This window comes from Thunnus albacares, chromosome 11 (genome assembly GCF_914725855.1).
Source record: "Thunnus albacares chromosome 11, fThuAlb1.1, whole genome shotgun sequence".
Lineage (NCBI taxonomy): Eukaryota > Metazoa > Chordata > Actinopteri > Scombriformes > Scombridae > Thunnus > Thunnus albacares.
Genome location: NC_058116.1, coordinates 2,245,381 through 2,267,635, shown reverse-complemented (window position 1 = coordinate 2,267,635; position 22,255 = coordinate 2,245,381). Strand labels below are relative to the sequence as shown.

The 22,255-nt window shown below is 40.6% G+C and overlaps 1 protein-coding gene across 4 annotated transcripts in view; it reads right to left on the bottom strand.

The window, feature by feature from the left end:
- Positions 1-545: 545 nt before the first annotated feature.
- The window catches only part of itprid2 (ITPR interacting domain containing 2), a 51,711-nt gene continuing 30,001 nt past the window's right edge, over positions 546-22,255 (bottom strand). For all 4 annotated transcript variants that reach the window (XM_044366174.1, XM_044366175.1, XM_044366176.1 and 1 more), the window contains 12 exons: positions 16,923-17,030; positions 15,850-16,204; positions 14,968-15,184; positions 14,322-14,373; positions 12,482-12,561; positions 9,590-11,377; positions 8,593-8,652; positions 8,086-8,210; positions 7,877-7,982; positions 7,384-7,449; positions 6,847-7,179; positions 546-5,621 (listed from right to left, as the gene is read on the bottom strand). In XM_044366174.1, the coding sequence (XP_044222109.1) occupies positions 5,514-5,621; positions 6,847-7,179; positions 7,384-7,449; positions 7,877-7,982; positions 8,086-8,210; positions 8,593-8,652; positions 9,590-11,377; positions 12,482-12,561; positions 14,322-14,373; positions 14,968-15,184; positions 15,850-16,204; positions 16,923-17,030 (3,398 nt within the window). In that variant the 3' untranslated portion in view covers positions 546-5,513. The remainder of the gene's footprint in view (positions 5,622-6,846; positions 7,180-7,383; positions 7,450-7,876; positions 7,983-8,085; positions 8,211-8,592; positions 8,653-9,589; positions 11,378-12,481; positions 12,562-14,321; positions 14,374-14,967; positions 15,185-15,849; positions 16,205-16,922; positions 17,031-22,255) is intronic.

The following is a 22,255-nucleotide window of genomic DNA, read 5'->3' as shown; positions in this document are numbered from 1 at the left end:
TGGAAAAAGTTGTTGTAAATTGTTGTAAAAAGGCTAGATATTCTGTGCTTACTGCTGAAATTTTGCATTTGAAATAGTTGAAATATATAGTGAAAGAGCAGTAGCAGTAAAAATACAAATACTGAAAGAAGTTCAAGTTTCAGTCTAGTTTCAGTTGAGTGTCAGTTTAAGTGTAAGCACCAACTGAGTGACATTGAAGTTTCAGTTGAAATGGAAGTGCTGAAAGTTGTTGAAGACCCAACTGAAAGGAGTTGAAATGTGAGACGAAGTGTAGTTTATTCTATAACAATATATAACATTTTATAATTATATTATGGTTTGAGCTCTGAGTACTTTCTATATCTTTGTGTGCTGGTTTAAGGCTGGAAACTACAGCAAAAACTCACTGGAAGGTCTTATGAAGATTCAGTGTTTATGTGATTAACAGCCTTCCTTCCTTCCTCCCTCCATCATACACACCACACACACACACACACACACACACACACACACACACACACACACACACACACACATCACGTCACAAGTAAGACAGCACTCAGCTGTACTAAAAATAAATACATCTTTATTATTCTTATCTCTACAGAGTGATCCATCCCTGCATCCCGCGGACAAGACATCAATACAAAATACACATTATCATTAATAGACATCAATAGTAATTAAAAGACACCAACAGTCAGACAGTAAAGTGTAATTAGAAGTGTGTGAAGGATCCTTGATCAGTCAAAACAAACAAACAAAAAAAACATGTAGAGCCTCAGAGCTCACAGTGAGTGATGGTCCAGCAGAGCAGAGTTTGTGATCAGTGAACATGAAAAAAAAAAAAAAATTCTACAAACACACATTCAATAAATGGTGAAGATAAAGTGAGATCAAAGGTCCACTTAGTAATGATTTGGAGCATTCACATAATAGGAAATTCACATTCACAAATGATTACCCAATTGTTGGATAAAGACTGTGAGATGTGCCTGAAAGCTCATAATTATTAATAAGTGGACCTTGAGCTTAGATTCTCTTTACCATATATTATACCCAAAGGTCAAGAATGAACATCCACGCACACAAAGTCAACATTTGTTTTCCAAAGTTCAGCTTTCAGTAGATAATTTCAATTCTAATGTGAGTTTGTGTGGAAATTATCCATTATCCAAGAATCATTGTTCCATTAAGAGGATTTAAAAGAGGTATTTAGGGTGTGTGTTTGCCTTGATTGACAGGTCTCTGAGCCTATCATGGCCACAGCAATGGCAGGCGCCGAATGCTTGTTTCACCGCAACTCTTCCAAGGTTTTTGATTTTCGGGCTTTGATAACTGAAGGTATATCCAGAAACCTGTGTGACCACACAGACACTACAAAAAGGCTTTAACGCTTTAGAAAACAGATGTTCAGTAATTGGTCATTTGCAATTAAGGAGAAATTAATCAATCAGTTCTGTGCAAAGAGGAAGAGGAAAAATCTGATTTTCTTTCAGTTTCTCCCAATAAAACTAGTAAGTTTCAGATTCAATTGTATTAGATGTGCAGGTATATGACTGTTCACAGGTGAAATGTAAGCAGGGATTTATTGATAATTTATTAAGAATAATCTCAGTAATCAGTGTAGATGTTCATAATATTGCACACGGATTTGTCATCAGACAGTGTGGAGCTAACATGCTAACACAGCCACGATTTGGGCAGCACTGCCCGCTCACCCATACATGGTCTGGTCACTAAGCTCCTCCCTCTGACCAGTCATTACATCATCATCAACATCATCATCATCATCATCATCACTATCATCATGACAACTTACCGAAACCCGCTGCTGCAGAGTAACCTTTGACATCTAAGCCTGACCGCCATATAACTTCATGACATCACATGCTGACCTGTTCACCTGCTCGGTACCAACCAACACACACTCAACAGTCAAACATTTTATGAACTCTTGTTCAGGATGTTGCTAAGCACAAGGATTGGAGACAGGGGGTAACTGCAGGGCCTAGCTCCATCAAGACAGAAAAAACCCACTTTCCATTAGCTCCAAAGATGTCTGATTTACATGTTGTATCTTGTTTATTGAAGAGGTTAATAAAAATATAAAAAGGAGACATTGTGGTTTTAGCAGCAGTTAGCGTGGAAGCTATTTGTCAACCAATAACAGCAGGATGCAGTGACCATGCAGCATCTCAAAAGTCTTGTCCTCATAGTGGGGTTGGCATGTTCCACCTCTGTCCTAACGCAACTAACGATTCTTTTCATTATCAATCAATCTGTCATGACTTTTATTTTTTCTATCAATCTATTAATCGTTCAGTCTATAAAATGCCACAAAATAGTGAAAAGTGTCACAATTTCCAAGGTGATGTCTTGTTTTTGTCTAAGTCTGACTAACAGTTAAAAACAAAGATATTCAATTCATGATGACATAAAATGGCATGGGGGAAAAGTCTCACGAGAGAGGCTTGAGCCAGCAAATATTTGGAAGCTTTCCATGATAAATGACTTGAACAGTTAATCAGTTATTAACATTGTTGACAACTAATTTTCTGTCAATCAACTAACCGGACTGATTTTTTTGCTTCACCTCAAACTGTGACATGTGAATTTGTGCCGTCGTAAAGAGTCTTGACAGTGCTGGACTTTGAAAGATCAAGAGTCCAAAAGTGAGGAAGCTGTCATATTAGCTATGTACCGCCTTCCAGTTTTATATAACCCTGCCCTCCTGAAGTATAAACGGCTCCACAAAACAGATGCAGCATGGTCAGTCATCACACAGGAGTCAATTATACAAATACACCCCTGAAACTGTAACTGTATTATCTTTTTGTCTGTATAGTGACCACATTAGCAAGCCAACTACCTTGATGGGCTGCTATGGTTGGCTAGCGCTAACATTTTCCCGCTTAGCTAGCATGTTACAGGTGAGTTTGCCAGCTAGTCCAACAAGAAGCCTATACATAAAGCTTCCAGCAACACCTATTTCACAATGTATTACGGTTGAATTTTGAACGTGAACATGTAAATGAGACAGCTTTGGAGGCCCTACCTATCAACTGCTTCTGGGTAAAATAGTTAATGCTAAATTCAAACAGTGTTAGCAGAACAGGAAGGCTTGGAAAACCTCATGTTATTCCTATTTGGGAGTGTTCACTGCTAGCATTATAGTCACATACTTTAAATAGCTTTAGCAGTGTTAAGTATTTGGAGCGGTTCATTAACAACATAGTGTACAGCTGCTTTTAGATGAGCTGAATGCATTGTATTACTGCCAGCAATGGTGGCTTTGCAGTCATTTTGGCAACATTTTGACACTTCTGTAGTTGTTTTCACCAAGTGGGAGATGTGATGTCAAAGTGACATTTCAAGAGGATTTCCCAAAATATCAGTGTTTTAAATTAAAACAGCATTTATTAAGTTAAGGCTCGTTGCTCATTTATTTTAGCTTAAATTTTCATGAACTTCCACAATGGGTTAGGTTAAGGCCCAGATAAGCCTTAACTAGCATTAGACCATTTTCACAGCAGACATTTTGACTTGTCAAAGCAGTAAAGTACAGGTGTAAATAATAACGTTAATGATGGCTGCATTGCATTTAGGTGAGCCAGTTTCAGGCTCACTCACTGACATGGCTTACTGGGACAATTAATGGACTGGAGACCATTGTTAATGTTGTTATTTAAACTTGTGCTTTTCCTGCTTTGACAAGTCAAAATGTCTGCTATAAAAGGATCTGTTAATGTACACTGATTCAAACAAAGTGTCGTGTACATGCCTGTATATAGCACCATTGATTTAAGGAAAATGAACAGCTGTACAGTAGTGGTGTTGGCTCACCATGGTGTCCTGCCTCATTCACAGCTTTTGTCTTATAGTCAAAGATATAACTACCATTGAAGACACAAAAATGTCTTCAGCAATGTTTCTGAGAATTTGGGAGATAAATTCCATGCATGGAAGTTTCCATTGTATAACTACACATTTAGGCTAATTATCTTCACATTTGACTACAAAACAAAATAAATGAGACTTAATGGGATTTAGTATTCTGCACCTCAGGCTTTGAAACATTTAGAGAATAAAACTTACCGAAAATATACTTACAGTTAAATGAATAAATAAAATGTGAAATGTTGTGAAAAAAAAATCTATTAAAACATTTCTTACATTAGTGGGGTTCTCCCCATCCTGTCTATAGGACTCCATACCATACAGTTCACCTGGGGTCTCTCTGCAGCTGTTACAGATCTTAATAATGGACTTTTGTTATTTTAGCTCATTGGCTAAAATAACTGATAACACCTGTGTGTCAGACTGGGGCTTTTAACTTCTCACTTGAAAATAAAAAGTTAATTATGAGCTAAATATGTACAGTCATGACTTTCTTTGGCAGATCAACTGACCAGCAAGGGGCAATGTCACATGAAAGAAATCACAGAAAGTGACAGATTCTACTGTGGAGAAGGTAAGAGGAAGAGGAGCACAATGACAATGATGATGACAATGATGATGATGATGAAGGAATGTAGACAGTTGCAGGATCATAATCCCATAATTGTATACCTTAAAACCCTCTATGAACATTTTTACAGAAAGGTGAAATGTGCATGGAATGAGTAACTTTGAGGAGTAAAAAAACTCAGTTTGACCCTCTGCTGATTCTGCTCTTCTTAAGGATTAAGGAATGTAACTCCTTACTAAAAGGCATGAGTGCATAGTTAAAAGATAGCTACGGTATTTATAGTCTTTTATAAGGAAGTTGGTCCCTTATCTGTTGTTCTGATAACATGTTAAAGGGTCAGTTCAGCCAAATTACCAAAAGACATTTCCTCACTTACATCTAGTGTTTGCTGCATTTTTTGTGCAATGTTTTCAATGCTGTGAACACCACAAATTAAATTTGATTGTTCACCGTTGTATTGAGGAGGAGGGAGAGAATCAGTGATGGATATCTCAAAACCAGGATAAATAATACCAGCAACAAGAGAGGAAGTTTTTGTAATGTGGGTGAACCAACCCTTTAACAGTGGTGGCTCGCAGCTGTGGACGGAGCTGCTGTAGTACTGAACAGTCACTACTGACTACATTTAACCCTGATCAATTTGTAGTGGTGGTACTGGCAGTAGTACTGTTAGCAGTACTAGTGGTATTACTGGCAGTGGTAGTAGTTTAAGGCCTGGCTTTTGATCACAACAGGTTAGAAATAAGAAATGGACGTGAGAAAAAGACAACACATCGCTGATGGTTCATGGGGATATCCTGGTCCAGACTGGTATTCCCAGCATGCATCACAATGCCTCAGTAGAACCAACCAGACATGGAAACAGCAGGGCAGGGCCACAGATGGGGTGGTTGGGGTTAATAACATGCAGGTGATGTGTTCAGTTCATCATCAGTGTTACAGACATACAGTGTTACAGACACATAGTGTTCCACACAGACAGTGTTACTGTGCTATACAGTGATACAGACAGACAGTAGTGCTGTTCAGGCTGTGGTTACTAAGGCTGAAGGTGTTGCCGTGACTACAAGGGGTGTTGTCTAGCCGGTAGGGGTGATCGCCGTGGTGACACTGCAGCCATCAGCTCGCTGTAGATCTCCCGTCGGACCTCCTGCGCCACACTCTCTCGAATCTGGAAAACAACAGAAAGATCTCTGATCAAACAGCTCCTGATGGAACATTAACACACTGCAGTTGTCACTCATGTCCTGTTTAAACAGCTGCATTGTGGGAAATGCTGTAGTTTATGCCTTTTGGAATATACAATATCTTGTCACATTTGTATGGTCTGCAGTCCTCTGGTGGTAGGAATTTTATGAGATATTGGACTGTGTTTGACATTTCTCTGAAACTAAACAAAAACTTAAAAGTATCTTGTTGCTTTACTTCCTCTTTGCTAATATTACACACTCCTCACATTGAACAGCTCTTAAATTTCTTTGATCACCTGGATTGTTGCCTGTGTAGTACTGTGTACGTTCTTGCTTTTGTTATTATGTAATTATGATCAATAATAATCACTAATAATTTTGCAATGTTTCCTAAAGTGCTAATGTATTCTTATGAGCGTCAATATGTTGAAATATTGAGTTTGCACACTCTGCAACAGTGAACATACTGGGCCTTATTTTCATGGCAGTGCAACAACCAGCACAAGCAGCGCTCAGACAGAAATTTGCTTTGCCTGTGTGTGTGGTATTTTGGTGCCCGGTGCAGAGTGAACGGTGCACAGGTGGGAGGAGAGAAGCAAACAGTTCATTCAAAGGATCCCTGAGAATGGTAGTCACAGAACTTGCAATAAATCCCTGCATCGTCTGACAGCAGCAGGACAGATATGTTGCCATTACACACAAACGACACCAGGCTGCTATAAAACATTTAGTGGTAGAGCTGTGGTGTAGCTTGCAACACTAGAGTGAACAGTTTTGACCAATTTGGTGAGTGTGGGGCATTTAGTGACTCACAGTGTAACACAGGCACAGAGAGCATTTCTATAAGACAGGCCCTGTGAATGCTTTGTTTCTCCACAACTGCATGTTGGTTATGCTGTTGCCATGTCTGTGCTGAAAGACAGTCCTATGGAGTGTTGTCTTTGTCCACAAAAAAAGAGTTAGACCCAACACACCTGCAACACTAACACTGAATAATAATCTAATCCCCTAGACTTAACAACCAATCATTTTACCAGTGCTATCTGTGCCATGACATTGACTGTATTTGTAAATGTTTTCCCATTTACACACATAAAACATTAAGCACTGACATATGTACATAGGTCAGTAGGTAATAACATATGTCATATGTAGTAAATGTACCAGTATTTTTACTGTGAGGTAAAACTGCTGACAAACTGTTACCTCTCTGATGAGCTGCTGCAGGTTGTCCACTCTGACTTCTCCTGCTGCTCCCTCCTCCTCTGGTACTTCTCCTCCTCCTCCCCCTCCTCCACCACCACCATCCCTCCCTCCTTCCTCCTCCTCCTCCTCCTCTTCCTCAGTGAGTGTGTTGGGTCGAGGAGGGAGGACAGGGGTTATGTTGATGGATGCCCGGTACACGCCTTGTTTCTGCTCGCAGCCTCCTTCTCCTCTGACTGGACTGGAGGAGCGGGAGGAAGGGTTGGTGGAGGAGGCGTTGCCGTCATAGCTGAGCTCTGACTGGAGGAAGAGCTGCTCTCTGAGGAGGTCTGACACCTGGACAGGCAGGAAAAGATCGTACACTAAGAAACTCTAGCATTATTAGCGTTGTATAACAAATGTGTATGTGTGTGTGTGTATAGTACCAGTCAAAAGTTTGAAAACACTTTGTCATTCAAGTGAATGGGAAGGTGTGTCCAAACGTTTGACTTGTATTGTGTGTATGTTTGTGTGTGTGTGTGTGTGTGTGTGCGCGCTGACCGGCTCCATGGCTCTCAGTGCAGAGGCAGTGGACAGACTGTCAATACTGCTGTCCCTATGGAGACCCTGAGGAAGAGAGCAGGACTAACAACATTACTACATCACATCATGTTTATCTGTTTAGCTCCAAATCACATAAAATGTCTCAAAAAGCTTTCAAAAATCTACTGCAGAAATGGCTCCTGACCAGTCAAATGCATGCATATGTATGCTGTGTGTTTTGCTTTTTTATAATGTGTGTTTTATGTGTATATACCCCATGTTGTGTAATTATATTTTGAGTTGTGTGTATAGTATGAGTTGTATGTGTATGTAGGTTATGGTTTCTTGACAACACTCTAATATATTTTAAAACACAACATATAAGACTAGGGACGGAATGATGAAGTCCTAGACTCATTCCATCTTGTCCCAGGTATTTTCACAGACCTTCAACCATTTAAGCTCCCTGTAGTGTGTGTGAGGGAGTGTGCATGTGTATTTGCATATATACCCTGTGTGGTGTGTGTTCCATCAGTCTGTCTTCCAGCTGTTGTTCCAGCTCCTGCAGTTCCTCTCTGACTGCTGACCTCAGAGATTGAAGCTGCTCCATCTCCAGCCTACACACACACACACACACAGCAGGTTCACTTTGTATCCTAATATCACTTATCATAATCTAGATTACTGTGGGGCACATATCTGTTTGTGTGTATGAGTCACCTGTCAGCAGGACTCAGGTGTTTGTAGACCAGAGCCTGCTGTCGGATGATTGACAGCTCTAGGTCCATCATCTGACTGCGGAACAAGTTCAGACTCCGCCTCTTCTGTTGAAACTCTGCCAAAGACTGAGAAAAGAGCAAGAGAGGGACAGAGAGACAAAAAGAAAGACACTTTAGAGATGATGATAACAGCAGTCCACTCTCCTGCTTCCTTGATGGAATACATTGTACTGCAAACTAACTAACAGTATACATATATTTTAGGTTATGCAATGCTAGTACAGTATGTCAATAATTATATCTGCATACTGCTATAACACTATATTCGCGTAATATATTCTGCCTTCAAAGGGAACTTGTGATTTTGTTTTTGTGTCATGCAAGTTAAGTAAAAACTTAACATGATTTAACCATCACCAACTTCACTACTGTGACTACAGAATGTTACACAGTGAAGAAGTGACCAGCAGCTGATGGAAAATAAAGAAGTGATGCGGGATGACAGTACCGGGTGGCTGGGCAGAGGTGCTCTGCGCTCACTGAACACGTCTGGAGTGTCGGCTCGGCTCTAGATGGAGAGGACAGTGATGTCACGACAAGAATGGATAAGCTTGAGCTGACCTGGACTAAACCAGGGCAACAAACATGAGCAGTCAGACAATCATACAGAAGGCAAACACTAAAAATAACAACCCAAACTGTCGAAATGTCCACTACAGCTTAAAGGAAAAGTTTGACATACTGGGGTATATGCTTATTCACTTTCTTAAAAATAGTTAGATGAGAAGATTGATACCATTCTCATATCTGTATGTTAAATATTAAGCCATCACCAGTAACCGACAAACTTGACTTAGCACAAAGACTGGAAACATCTCGCAAACACAATTCACCTATCTGCAACTCTAAAATTCACCAGTTAACATTATATCTCATTTGTTTAATCTGCAAAAAACAGAAATGTAAAAAAAAGTCAAATCACTGATTTATGTGGGGTTATGTGCCAAACTATTTATTGATCCAGACCAATTGCCAGGCAACCAGCTGAGACTACAGGAAACTATTAGCCCTGAATAAGTGTATTTCCCAAAATGTCCAATATTTCCTTTTAGGCTGGACTTCATTGACCTACAGTACCTGCCGTAGTTGTGCGCACTCACGATTTTCCTGTGCAATGAGAGATTATTAGCGATGTTACTGGTGTGCTCACTTTCTGTTGTACCTCTAAATACAGTGATACCTAATTTGACAAACCAGTCAGCTTGTTTACAACCCGACTGCTCCTGTTTGTTGTCCCATTCAACCTATTTTCAGTGATGTCACCTTGTTCTAAGATCTAAGCAATTACTTTGTGAGTACTTTATTGTCATAAATGATACAACTGATGGCAACAGCTGTGAAAACATAATCAAAGTTGTTCTAGTTTTCATTTAAAGAGAGTAGGACTACAACCACAATAGACTACAGCTAGAGCAACAACAAGACTAGGACTGAAAAGGACTAACCTGGCTCAAACTCTGAACCGTTCCTCTGATGTCATGCAGAACTCTCCTCAGCTGCATCTCAGTACTTGACAGGCCATGGCTGGGGCCTGGACCTGGAGCAGCAGAAGGAGCAAGACCTGGGTGGAGGCTGTGACCTGGGCCGAGGGCTGAGGCCTGGCCTGGGAGGAAGCCCGGGGTAGGAGGAGTGTGTTCCCGGTGGAGGCTGTGTTCTGGGGTCAACTGTGTGACAGGGTGAGGAAATGCCAGGTGTGGGTTCATGTTATACCCATGGTAACCAAGATAGGGTGTGGCAAACTGTGGGCTGTGAGGAGTGAGGTAAGGCAACTGATGACTGTATGGGTAACTGTAGCCCTGGTGGTGCATTATAGGACTTCCTGGATGCAGGTTGCCCAGACTGATGTGATGAGGAGCTGTGGAAGAGGGCTGGTGCAAGTTGGAGAGGCTGCCGTGCTGGGGGATTGGAGGAGTTGTAGGTTGGTGGAGACTGGTGAGACTAGAATGATGGTTCAGGGAGGGGTGGTGGTGATGAAGGAGGTTAGGAAGACTGGCATACGGATGCAGAGGGGAGGGGTACTGTGGAGGAGGGTTCAGGGTGAAGGGGTATGGGTTTGGGTTAATGCTGGGGCTGGGACTGGGGCTTGGATTTAAGTACTGAGCTGTAGGGTTAGGGGTAGGAGTAGGGGTAGGATAAGGGAACATCATCTGTCCTGAATTCCAACTTTGCTGGTTTTGGTTGGAACTCATGTTCTGTTGGAACTGGCCAAGCTGCTGCTGACTGGAGGAGAGATCAGGAACGCTCTGGGTGCTCCAGGAAAGGGCTTGGCCTCTTGGTGACCAATCAGGAGGAGGACTGGGACTCTGCAGAGAATGTGATGACTGCATCAGGTATCTTGGGATTGGTTTGGGTGGGACGGGAGATTCGGTGGGGAGCCTTGGTGGTTTGTTGTTAGAGCCAGAAGAGGAGGCATGGTTTATGTTCTGAGTAGAGCGACAATTGGTTTGTCCTTCCTCCTTTCCCTCCTCCTCCTCTGCATCTCCTCTGGTCTCTTGGGTGTATCTGAAGGAGTACCTGGGCTGGGTGCAAGATGCCTGGCCTCGCCCAAACTGGATCCTGACAGAGGACACTACCCTGGCGGGCGACAGAAGTGAGGAGGGCAAGGAGGAGGATCTCTGCAGGGGGATACCACCTCTTCCTCGTCCTCTACCCAGGATTTGGGACGTCTCACTGGGCTGGGGGTGCTGGCTCAGCTGGTTCTTTTTGGCTCGGTTCAGAGCACCCATGACTGGAGAGGATGGAGTAGGGGGACAATATGAATCATCCAAGCACACATGCTCCACTTGGGCCTTGTCCTCAGCACCCACTCCCTCAGTGGGTGCTACTGTGTCTGCAGTGGGCTCGGTTTGGTTTTGAGTGAGTTCTGGTTCTTGTTCTGAAGCAGACAGACTCCGGGGAAGCTCTAGTTCTGGTTCCGGTTCTGGGTCAATCTGGTCCCCAGTCTCATCCAGCCCCTCATCCCGGTTCTCATCCTGCACTCCCGTTGCTCTGTTCCTGGGGAGCTGGTGGGCTGTGTACTGTGGAACCTGCTCTGAGCTCCTTTCATGCTTGTCTTCTTCCCTGGAACTACTCCTCCCATCAGCCTCAGCGGTACCACTAGGCTCTGCCTCCTCCTCTCTGCTGTGTAGCAGATCAAACGCTGGTTGGTCCAGCGCAAGGGGCGTGGCCACATCTTGTGAAGGGTGTGATGTCACAGTGGTCTCGCTGTCACAGCTGTCACTACTCTCCTGCACCTGATTACAATGAATGAATGAATGAATGAATGAATTACTCAATTTTACCAAAGGTGGAAGAAGTACGTATATTAAGTAAAAGTTCAAATATATTAGTGCAAAATACTTAATTGCAAGTAAAAGTCCTGCATTAAAACTCCTACTTGAGTATAAGAACATAAGAACAGAATATTAGCAAAGTGTATTCAATGTGTCAAAGGTACTTGTTTTGTTGAAAAATGTCTACTGTGACTGATATTTTATCAAATATGACATTATTATATTGTCAGTACTGATGCATCAATGTGTAAGCAACATTTTACTGTTATAGCTGCTTGAGGTGGAGCTAGTTTTAATTACTTGATATACAGTTAATGTAGTTTACTCCAGTGGCTCCAAACCTACCTGCGCCACTTCAAAGAATCACAAGATAAATCTGGGAGCTTGTAAAATGATTAATGATGTACTAAAGAAGACTACTACACAGAATTATGTATATATTTTTTGAATTTCTCTAATTGTTGCTTCTCTGTGGAATATTGGATAGTACTTTGAAAATCAGTTATTTAAATGAAACTATCTAAGAAGTGTAAAGGTGACATCTCTCTTTGCACCAATAGCTCATACACATCTGAAACATGACAAGCGACACTGCTTTTTTGCAAAGGGTCACGAGACAAAAATATTGGGATCCACTGATTTAACAATGCATCGTATTTAATAAGCTTATTGCATGTTTTCATTTAAAATCTGACTCTGAAAAGTAACTAGTGATTAGTCAACAATTTTATCAATAAATGAACCATCACTTAACTATAAAGTAAATTCAAACTGAGCAGAAGTTAAAACCAATTAGTGATTTAGTAAAATAAGATGAACTTCTGCAGGGAGAGATCATCTGAGCTGTAGCTATCTGTTCCTGACTGTGTTGCAAGCTTTCATTACACACCATGAAATCATTTTATTTCAGTTCACTTGTGATTAATCTGCAGGGATGTTTTTGTCTGGTGCCAGAGGGCTCTGACTGGAATCATATGAGTCAGTTCACATAATTTTAAGGTCAAAAGTGGCAACATTAACTGAATCACAGGTGGGACAGACTTCTAACAAAACACACAAACAAACCTTAAGGTAGCTGGATTCAGCGGAGGGCTCCTCAGCAAAACCACTGCTGTCTGACTGCTGACTGACTGTCCTCAACAGGTCTGAGAGAGACAGAGACAATGAAACATTATTATTATTATTTCGGCAGTATTACGTCTGTCCAACAGGTGGCAGAGTAGAATCATTTATACTGAGCCTATAGCAATAGGTCAGTATGTTCTAGCTGGGATCAGAGTGAATGGAGACACAGAGACGTGTTCTTATTGTACAGAAACAGGTGGTGAAACAGGACAGCAAAAATGTATACTCTTAAATCTTACAAAACATACTGAATAGATCATTTCTGGATTGATCCCATTACAAAATATTAACAGCAGAGTTTTTCTCCTGCAACAAATGAATTACTGATATTATTGACTGAACTAAAACACGTTCAAAAGGTTTGAACCAAGGGCTGTTGAAGGAGCTGTGTATTTGAAGCAGACCAGTCTAACTCTGTTGTAACAGAAGGCTAATACTTTTTACTTTTTTTTTTAAAAATACTTCTTCCACCACTGACTTTGTTACACAGAGAGAAATCCATTGCTTAATGAGTATTCTCATTCTTTCCTCTCTGTCAGTCACAAGACTGCATTTTATAAGACTTTTAAAACACTACACACACTAAAGCTGCAAAACACAGAAGCAAACCCAGAAGCTAGAAACTTTTTTTGGTGTATGCACCAGCAGAGCAATTCCTATAGGACTGAATGGGTGCCAGTTTTAGTCCAGTATCCAGCTCTTATAATACATCCATGGTTAAAATCCATGGATGTATAAAGAGAGCTGAAGCAAATGAAGCAAATTTGACATAGTGGCCAAACCGTGTAATTACAACATCACATGATGCACACTGGCCCAAAAAGACTTTTTGCCATAGACTTACATTGTGAAAGAGATGTCTGTAAATTGTTGGATACATTTTTTTGAGCGTCACTACCCCCATGAAATGACTTGTCTCACTATCAGAATTTGATCCATTTGGTCTGATCACATTTCAAAAGCCTAGAAGAACCACACTAACTAAACTGGATGTAGCCAACTCGGCTGGCAAAAGTCACTACTGCGCTTACTCTATGGGCCGCACAGATGCAGAAGCAATGCGGAAATTGTTTTTTGGCTTCATGCACCACTGAGCAACTTTCATAAGAATGAACAGGGCCCCGCCTCTGATGCTGTATTCAGTTCTTTTTATACATGAGGCTTGAGTAAACAGCACTACAGACTCAAGACAAATGCGTCATCAGTTAATGACACACCTTCAATAAGGTCACCCTGTTGTAGTGGATGCAAATCCGTGCTGCGCTGGGCTGATGCACTGAGTCAAACCGAGTCAAACCAAGCTAGCACATGTGTGTGGAAAAGGGCTATGAGTCTCTGCAGGTTGCCTATCAACCTCACAGTGACGAAAAGACTCCAGGATGTCACTGTGCACATAACTCCCTGTAAAACCACAACTTCACTGTAACACTTCGGTTTCTGTACAGATTAAACCAACAAGATATAACATGTTAATTAGTGAGCTTTAGAGGTGCAGATGGACTTTGTTACCTTCAGACAGAGCCAGGCTTTATGCTAAGCTAACCTGCTGCTAGGCTCCAGCTGGATGTTTAATGGACAGTTAAGAGAGTGGTATTAATCTGACTCTCGGCATGAAAGCACATAAACATATTTCACAAATTGTCAAACTATTCCTTTAACATGATCAGTTTGGATTATTTCTGAAAAATAGTACAGAAGCTTCTGAATCAAAGTCAAAGGTTAAATTAAGTTCAGAGTCAAAGGTTGAAAAAGTTGCAATCAGAGGTAAATGTGAACTCACCGTTGTTTCTGGAGATTCTGGGTGGCAGAGCCTCATCTTCGTTACTCTGAATCTGAACAACAAAATTCAGACTGAATTTTAAAAGAAAGAAACAACGAGCTGCTGAGGTTCAGTATCTTCACTCAAAGACAAAGCTGAGACCTTACACTAAAGTCAGTCTATCAGACCACAGCACTGATATATACTGATACACTGGGTCAACAGGCTTGTTCTCCTGCAGCAGCAGAACTTCATCAGCCTACTTAGCCGGTAGAATCATCCTAAAGGTGCATTAGAGTAAAACCAAACAGTTCTTACAAACAGTATTTAATTGCTTTAAAGCCTTTATCTGGTCTGATGACGTGTATCTCATAATGCCAACTGTTTTAGGCATGTGTGGTGAAAGGACCGAGTGACTGACGGATGTTTTTGTCTTTCCGGTACCTGGTGTGAATCCTAACACTGACTGGCTTTGGCTTTCACTCCATCATGCAGAATGCTCAGACAGGTCTTCGCCTCGGTTTTGCACTGACATGTTAAAGTTGTGCCACCTTCAAATTTCATTTAAGAGGCACTTTGAACTCACCCGCAGCTGCTTGACAACACCTAAAATGAATCACTTTATTGATGTGGGATTGCAAAATGGTTTTATAAACCAAATACGTACCTCCTCCATGTCGAAAGAGTCTGCATTTTCTGTGCGCAGCTGGGTCAGTTTGGGCGGGAGCAGAGTGGAAGGAGCTTTCTCCGGAGTTGAAGTCAGGTTCTTCTCCTCTCTGATCACCTGGGTTCCCTTCTCTGTTCTCTGATTGGTTGACTGGAGGTCAGCTGACTGTGTTTGTTGCGCTCCATTGGCTGCAGTTCCGGTGCTGCTCTGTTCAGGACTGTTGGGAGGTGAGGTGTTAGTCAGCAACAAACAAAACAAACAGTGACAGTGGCGGAAAGTAACATGCACCCAAGTATTGTACTTAGATTTAAGGTACTGATCCACTACATTTTTTTGACAGCTAGCTAGTTAATAGTTACTTTACAAATTAAGATTTTATACAAAAAACATTACACGTAAAATACAATGCATTGTTATATACACCAGGTGTTTCCAACCTGTTTGGCTTGTGACTCCTTACAAAAAACGCAGTGTCTACTTGATCACATGTTTCAAACGTCTATGAGTTGTTAATAGTTCCACATAATAGTAATTTCCCCTCGGAACTTCACAGATGGTTTCCTCTAAATATTTTATGAGGCTCCAGCATGATCCAGTATTTTACTAAAAAAACAAGGTTAAAAGAAAAGTCCCCAATTAAATACACATTTGTGTAGCAGGAGTTATTTCTATATATAATAATATATGTCACAGGGGACATTTTACTGCACAATGGGTACTTTTACTTTTGACACATTTTTCTGATACTGCTGTACTTTAAGTAGGAGTTTAAAGGCAGGACTTAAACTCGTAACAAAGTATTTTCAGATTGTTGTATTGGTGCTTTTTCCACAACTGGTTTAAATATTAACAAGCTAAAGTGAACTGTCTGTCTATGAATACCTGTCGTCCGTCAGCCGATCTGTTTCTCCATCCCCGCTAGTTTCCTCGTTAACCGTGGCCAGAGAACAGCTGTCTTTCTTGCGACTATGTTTCTGGTGGTCAGGGTCGGTACTGCCACCGTCCTGTTCTGGACCGTTGTGTGTGTGACCGTTGTTGAGAGCGTGATCAGAGTGGGCGTGTCCGTTCAGCTGTGTCTCCTGGTGCAGTGTGTGTGCTTCAGGTGACTCAGGGGAGGCCATGAGCAGGTTGTGTCTGCTGAGGGTTTTCTTGAGGAGTTTGGCAGCATTCAGCGCCGAGCTGCTCCTCTTCAGAGCAGGAGGCTGCTCCTCACTGACTCCTTCAACCTTTTCTCCACCTAAGGGAGAAAAGAGACAGACAGATGAGAACAAAAAATATCATTCAAATGTAGTGCTTAGTTCTTTAACAAACTGCAATTTCTATACATTCTCATTGATAAAATTACAGAAACTTTTTTTCGTTCAGTGAGATAAAAACAATTCAGTGGATTTTAAACTGGAAGCAATTTGCTTTAAGTTGGACTAAAATGCTCAAACTTGATCTTGACTAAAACTAGACTAGAATATTATTGATTTTCTTTGACTAAGACAAGACTAAATGTACAGAGTTTTCATTGTTTTATAACTTACTACAATAAATAAAGATGACCTAAGTCCCAAAAGTGAAGTGACCAAAATTCAAATGGACCTTTGGTCTCAGGACAAAGACTAAATCTAACCATAGCTGAAAAAATTCATTATGAATTAAGTCAGCACTCCTCTTCAAAAGTTATCCAATGTTTAAAGCAAAGAGCTGATTTTTATTTTGAAGTTTTGTCTGTTGTACTTGTTCATAACTGAGCCAGTTATCATTTACTAAATGCAGTCCAGATTTATCATACGTCCTCCACTGCTGTGTGTTTTATTTTGCTATATAACAGTGAATAATCAGTGTCAGACTCTGCCATGGCTCTTTGCTCCTTGTAAAATTCCATTCTTTAATAGAGACATGAAACTCAAGAAAAACTGTCCTCAAACTTCATCTGTCTGTGGACTTAGTGTGGTTGCCATAGTTACCTTGGTCCCTGGAGCTGATGCGCTGGACAGGCTGACCAGAAACCTGACTGTAGAGCTGGAAGAACTCATTAGCTACTGTAGTTAAAACCTCGATCTGACGGAAACGACCTGAGAGAAACACACAGAGACAAAACAACAGTTACAAAGTGCTTCACAGAGACAAAACAGAGGAAGAATTGAGACAGAAAATATGAAGTTGTTAACACTAATGAAAATGAAAGATGCTTATTTAAAATTCAAACTGATTTGGATTGTCTAAGATTTAGAATAAGGCTGTTCTAAAGTCAAGACGCAACAGCAAAAGCAGTTTCCAGCCAGGACCTGGACTCTAGAAGAGACCAAAACCATGGACAACAGCCTATTGGAATGTTTTTTTCTGATTTGATGGAGCTAGGATAGCAAGTTTCCCCCTGCTTCCAGTCATGTTGCTAAGCTAAGCTAACTACATACTGGACATATCTCTGTACTGGATGCACAGAGATGAGAGATGAAACTATTTTCCCTCCTCTCATTGGACTGTGGGTAAAGGCCCTGATACACTTGGTGATGAAGGTGACAGTCATGTCTTAGACTGCACTGTGAGACACATTCAGCAACGACCAATTTAGAGTTTTGGAGAGGCAAGACAGCCTGTGTCAATATTTTGACTGTGTCAGACACTTAGGACCGAAGTCTCACTGTGTGTTCAGACAGACATATAAAGTCAGAATTGGCCCGGAGCAGTGCAAACTGAATGGAGTTGAAAATGTTTTTTTGGATCTGCTTCATAAAGCTACAGAGACGAGAGGAAAAAGGAGAGAGACTGGAGGGAAAGAACTCACCAGAGTTTCTGGTGAGTTCTGAGTTCAGTTCACACAGACACACTTCAACAGACATGGTTGGGGTGTCTGTTGCTAGCAAGCTTACAGCTAATCTACAGTTGGTTTGGCTGTTTGGGGCAAATAAACAGAAACAGTTCAGCGGTCAAACTTTGCTTTGTGTTGTGTCTGAACACACCATCACAACGCAACTGTTGCTATGACCCATGTCTACAAACCAAACAACCTGATTACAGCATGAAATGAAGCAGAACACTCACCTGATAATCAGAATGAATTCCCATTTCATTTCATTTATTCAGCCTAACATCGTCTTCATGCTAGTCCATTTCTTAGTTGCTCTAATTAGTAGAAGCTGTGGTAACTGCTGCTACGATCAGTTAACATTTTTTTTGTTAACAACAGTTAACAACAACCTTGTCAAGCTCTTCTACATCTTCACCATTATCTGGCTATTTTTAATGGATGTAGCTATGTTGTAGCTGGTTGGATGTTTCTTGGTGCTTGTTTTTTTTTAATAACACGCTCCCCCTAAAAAGATCCATCTTAAAAACTCATTAGGTATCTTCTTCAGCCTTATGAAGATGAAGAAGTCTCATCTATCTCAACTTACAGCTGAATGTTTATTATATAGGAAGTATAAGAAGTAGGAAGCATAAGAGAGTGATTTTGGACACAGGCAGATTACTGCACTACAGTGATGAAATAACCATTCATTCTTGAAAAAAAACTTATGATTTGAAACTGATGAAGCTTCATCAGCTTCAAATTTGCAGTAAAAGACTAAAAAAGCACAAAGCTTCATGTTGGGAGTGAACACAGATGTCAGAGTCACTCCTCCCTCCTTCCTTCTTCTGTGGTTGTGTAAGTCAAGCTGTCAGTCTTGTCTCTAACAGGATGATGACTTGCATACTCTCCTTCCTTCCGTACTTGTTCCTCCACCCCTCCATCCCTCACTGTCTAAATACTTGTCAGTCTATTATGAAACACAGACATCTGTCTTCTGTCCATTTCTCTATAAACACCTCTCTCTGATGTCATCACCTGACATACCGCACATGCCTGCACTCTCTTATTCTCTCACCTCCATCTTGACCTCTAATTCTTTAAAAACAGACTTGATGAGGTTGAAGAAGTTCATTGTTGGCAGTTGGTCTCCAAACTCCAATTTTGGTGATTTTCATTTCTTTCATTTAAGCTGAAACACTGCAACTTCCTCTCTGGGTAAGAGAAAACTCCTGTGACTACTGTTACAGTGCTTCAATACTACAGTCAACTATGTACTATAAACCCTGATGAACTCAGACATGAATAAAAAAGTCCACTAGCACTCTTTTGACAAGGTTATTTTTTGACATTTTTGACAGACAGACACACAGACAGGAGACATGGAGAAGGTTTTTTGCCCAAAACAACACAGCTACAGACGTACAACTAAGCCACACACAATAAACAATCTCTAAAACAAGCTCACTAAAAATAAACTTAAAAACGCAGTAAAATAAAAAAATACATTTTCCAAGTTCTTATCCTTTGTTGCTTGTTCATTTCTCAATTATTTCTTGGTATATGCCATTTGCCAAAGTGTTTTTATATCAAAATCCCTCCCTGTCTTTTCTTTAAATATAACTAAATATTAGCAATTAGCCACTCCCACCCATCATATAAAACTGCAGTTAGTACTTCGAGTTTTTGAGTTGCAGTAGGTAGCAAAGTGATGTCAGAGAAGGATACATGTGTTGAGATGTCAGTTGGCAAAAATGTCTAACAGCATAGGTGAAGGAGGTGCAGATGAAGACCAAAAGTTCTCTAAAGCTCCACATTTCACTAGGAGACTCTTGACTTATCACTACAACATACAAGATAAGGGTCACATGACTGACAGAGGGAGCTGAGCTAGCATTACCGCTGGCAAGCTAATCTGCTAGCATGTTTACTGCCACCTGACCACTACCAGCTATGTGAGCCGTTTTACAATTGAGTTCTGATTATTTAAAATGATGTTTGTCTTTTTGGCACTGAACTGTGTCCTCTTCATTATCTGATATTTCTTCCATATATCTCCCTATATCACACTGTATCCACTAAGTCACACCCACTATGGAGCGATCCAATCAAATGTGAAGGATTTGATTTAAGCGGGTAGCTCTGGGTCTGAAACACAGACTGTATATAAAGATGGATGTCATTACAACTCCCCAGAAGTGAAGCCAAAACATCTTGATCGCCCCCTGGTGGCTGGCTGCAGTATAGGTCATAAGTCCCGCCCCCTCCATGTTAGTGGATGGGACATGAGCCAAACTAAGAACTCAAAGTACATGTCCAATACATTTTTCTCAAAGATGGTTTCTGTCATTTCAGGTAGTTCTTATCATGCTGATGTTTGCCCAAGTGCTCATTTTCCTTGTAAGTTTGTTTTTAATTAGTTATTTGACAATATAGACAGGGGTCTGACATCATGATTGACAGCTGTGACAACCGCTCTCAAACCTCCGTCAGGCTATGCTTAAGGGCATGGCTATGTGTTGATTGACAAGTTGCTACCACAGTGATAACGTTGGTTAGGCAACGTAACCATGGCATAACCCCAGGTTCACAGAGTATAGGCGTCGCTGTCGCTATTTCGGTGTGTTTTCAGTTCATGAAAGTTAATTGGAACATTTTGGTTGTTGTACTACAGGACCCTTTAAGGTGCTGGATGTTCAGTTTTTCCTGTAAGTACATTTTGTTTTAATGGTTTTAAGCCTATTTTTCACTAAATTAGCATTAGCATTATCACTGCTAATAACCATAGACTGTAAATGAACCATGCTAAGCAAGGTAGCAACTAGCTGCTAGTGTTAGGGTTAGCGCAAATATGGGGACAATCAAAATGCAAACTCGAGGCTTCAGAAAGTGAGTCCACAAACCAACGGGTGACGTCACAGTGGCTACAGGATTTATTTTTACAATCTATGCTCTCATCACTATACCTCACCCACATATTCCATTTCACTGGGAAATACATCACATTACAGAAACTTGAGACTTTTGAACTTCCCTTTCAAGGTGACTAAAAATAATCTAGCAGAAGCTTAAAAATGAAAATAAACTTGAATGATTCTAATAAAAGCAAAGGACGCTGGAATGAAACTAAGAAGAACATATAAATGAATCTGAAAGAAATCAATCATTAAAGCTGCACTAATAAATAATACACTTCCAACTAACTGGCAGGAGGATTTTACATTATCACAGCATGACCAACATCAATTCTTAAACAAACAAAGTTAAAGGGTCCTAATTAAAAATGTGTTTATGTTATGTGTTTATGTGAAAGAATGAATAATGGACAATAAATTATTACCGGACTTTTTCACTCACTTAAAAAAACAGGAAAAATCAGTCGGCTTCGATCAGTATTTTCTATTTTGATAATGTATCCAGTAACTCTCTGTAATGTGAAAGGAGTCATTCACAGCATTGCATTTTTTTGCCTTTTTCAGCTTTAAAACGAGCTAAAAGATTGTGAAAGAAGCTACAAATAAAAGATAGCCTTCAAGTAAAAACAGATAGTAAAAAAATGATTGTGTCCGAGTTACAAACCAGTCATACAGTTGGGTTATTTCAGTCACATCTGCACACGACTACAGAACATGAACCTCTTATTACAGCAGACATGTGTGATGATAGTTATGCTGTGTGTTTCCTGCTGACTGCTGACTCTGCACTAATGCTCATTCGGAGGATCCTAAAACAGGAAGTGAGGAATAAGAGAAAACGACACGTACTCCTTTTTTTTTTTCTCTCCCTCCATCCCAAGAGATTCTTTCTGTTGGTGAGAACAGAGCTTACATAACAAACAACAACACACACACGTGTCCCGGATCTGGGGAACCGATGGAGGAGTATGAGAATGTTCTGGAAAAGAAGAAAGCTTCCAGGAACCACAGAGAGACCAGAGGCTGTTAAAGGAGCAGTTCACACTAAAATACAGATCCAGACCTGATCTGAGACACTGCAACTTTTCATAAAGTTAGTTACTAGTTAGTGTTACACTGATTACTATTGGTGTTAACTGTAAACTTTATAGTTTCTGAATTAAAACTACTTCTTTCTGGCTGTAGGTTCAGTAAAAGCACAGGGACAGATGCTTCTGTGTAACTTGGTCCACTTTAATGACTGCTTCGACAGCAGGGCAACAGTTACTCAGACCACAAAATATATACAATTACCCTTAATCAGATATAAGGTGATCTACAAAATTTTTAAAAACTTCATCTTTCATTAGTTTTAAACCAGACATTTACTACACCAGGTTCCACTACACTCTTTCCAAAACTGACAATCATGCCAACTTCACTCAGTGACTGGCCAGGTGTGTGGAGTTGAGAAAGTAGGCGGTGTTTGAACATCTTTCTCAATCTCTCTTTTTTTCATTTTTCACACAGTTACATCACTTTTTGTGTGTATGAGTCCAAAATCGAAACTGCAACTGAATGCAGGGATTTTCCTTGATACATAAGGAAGTGACAA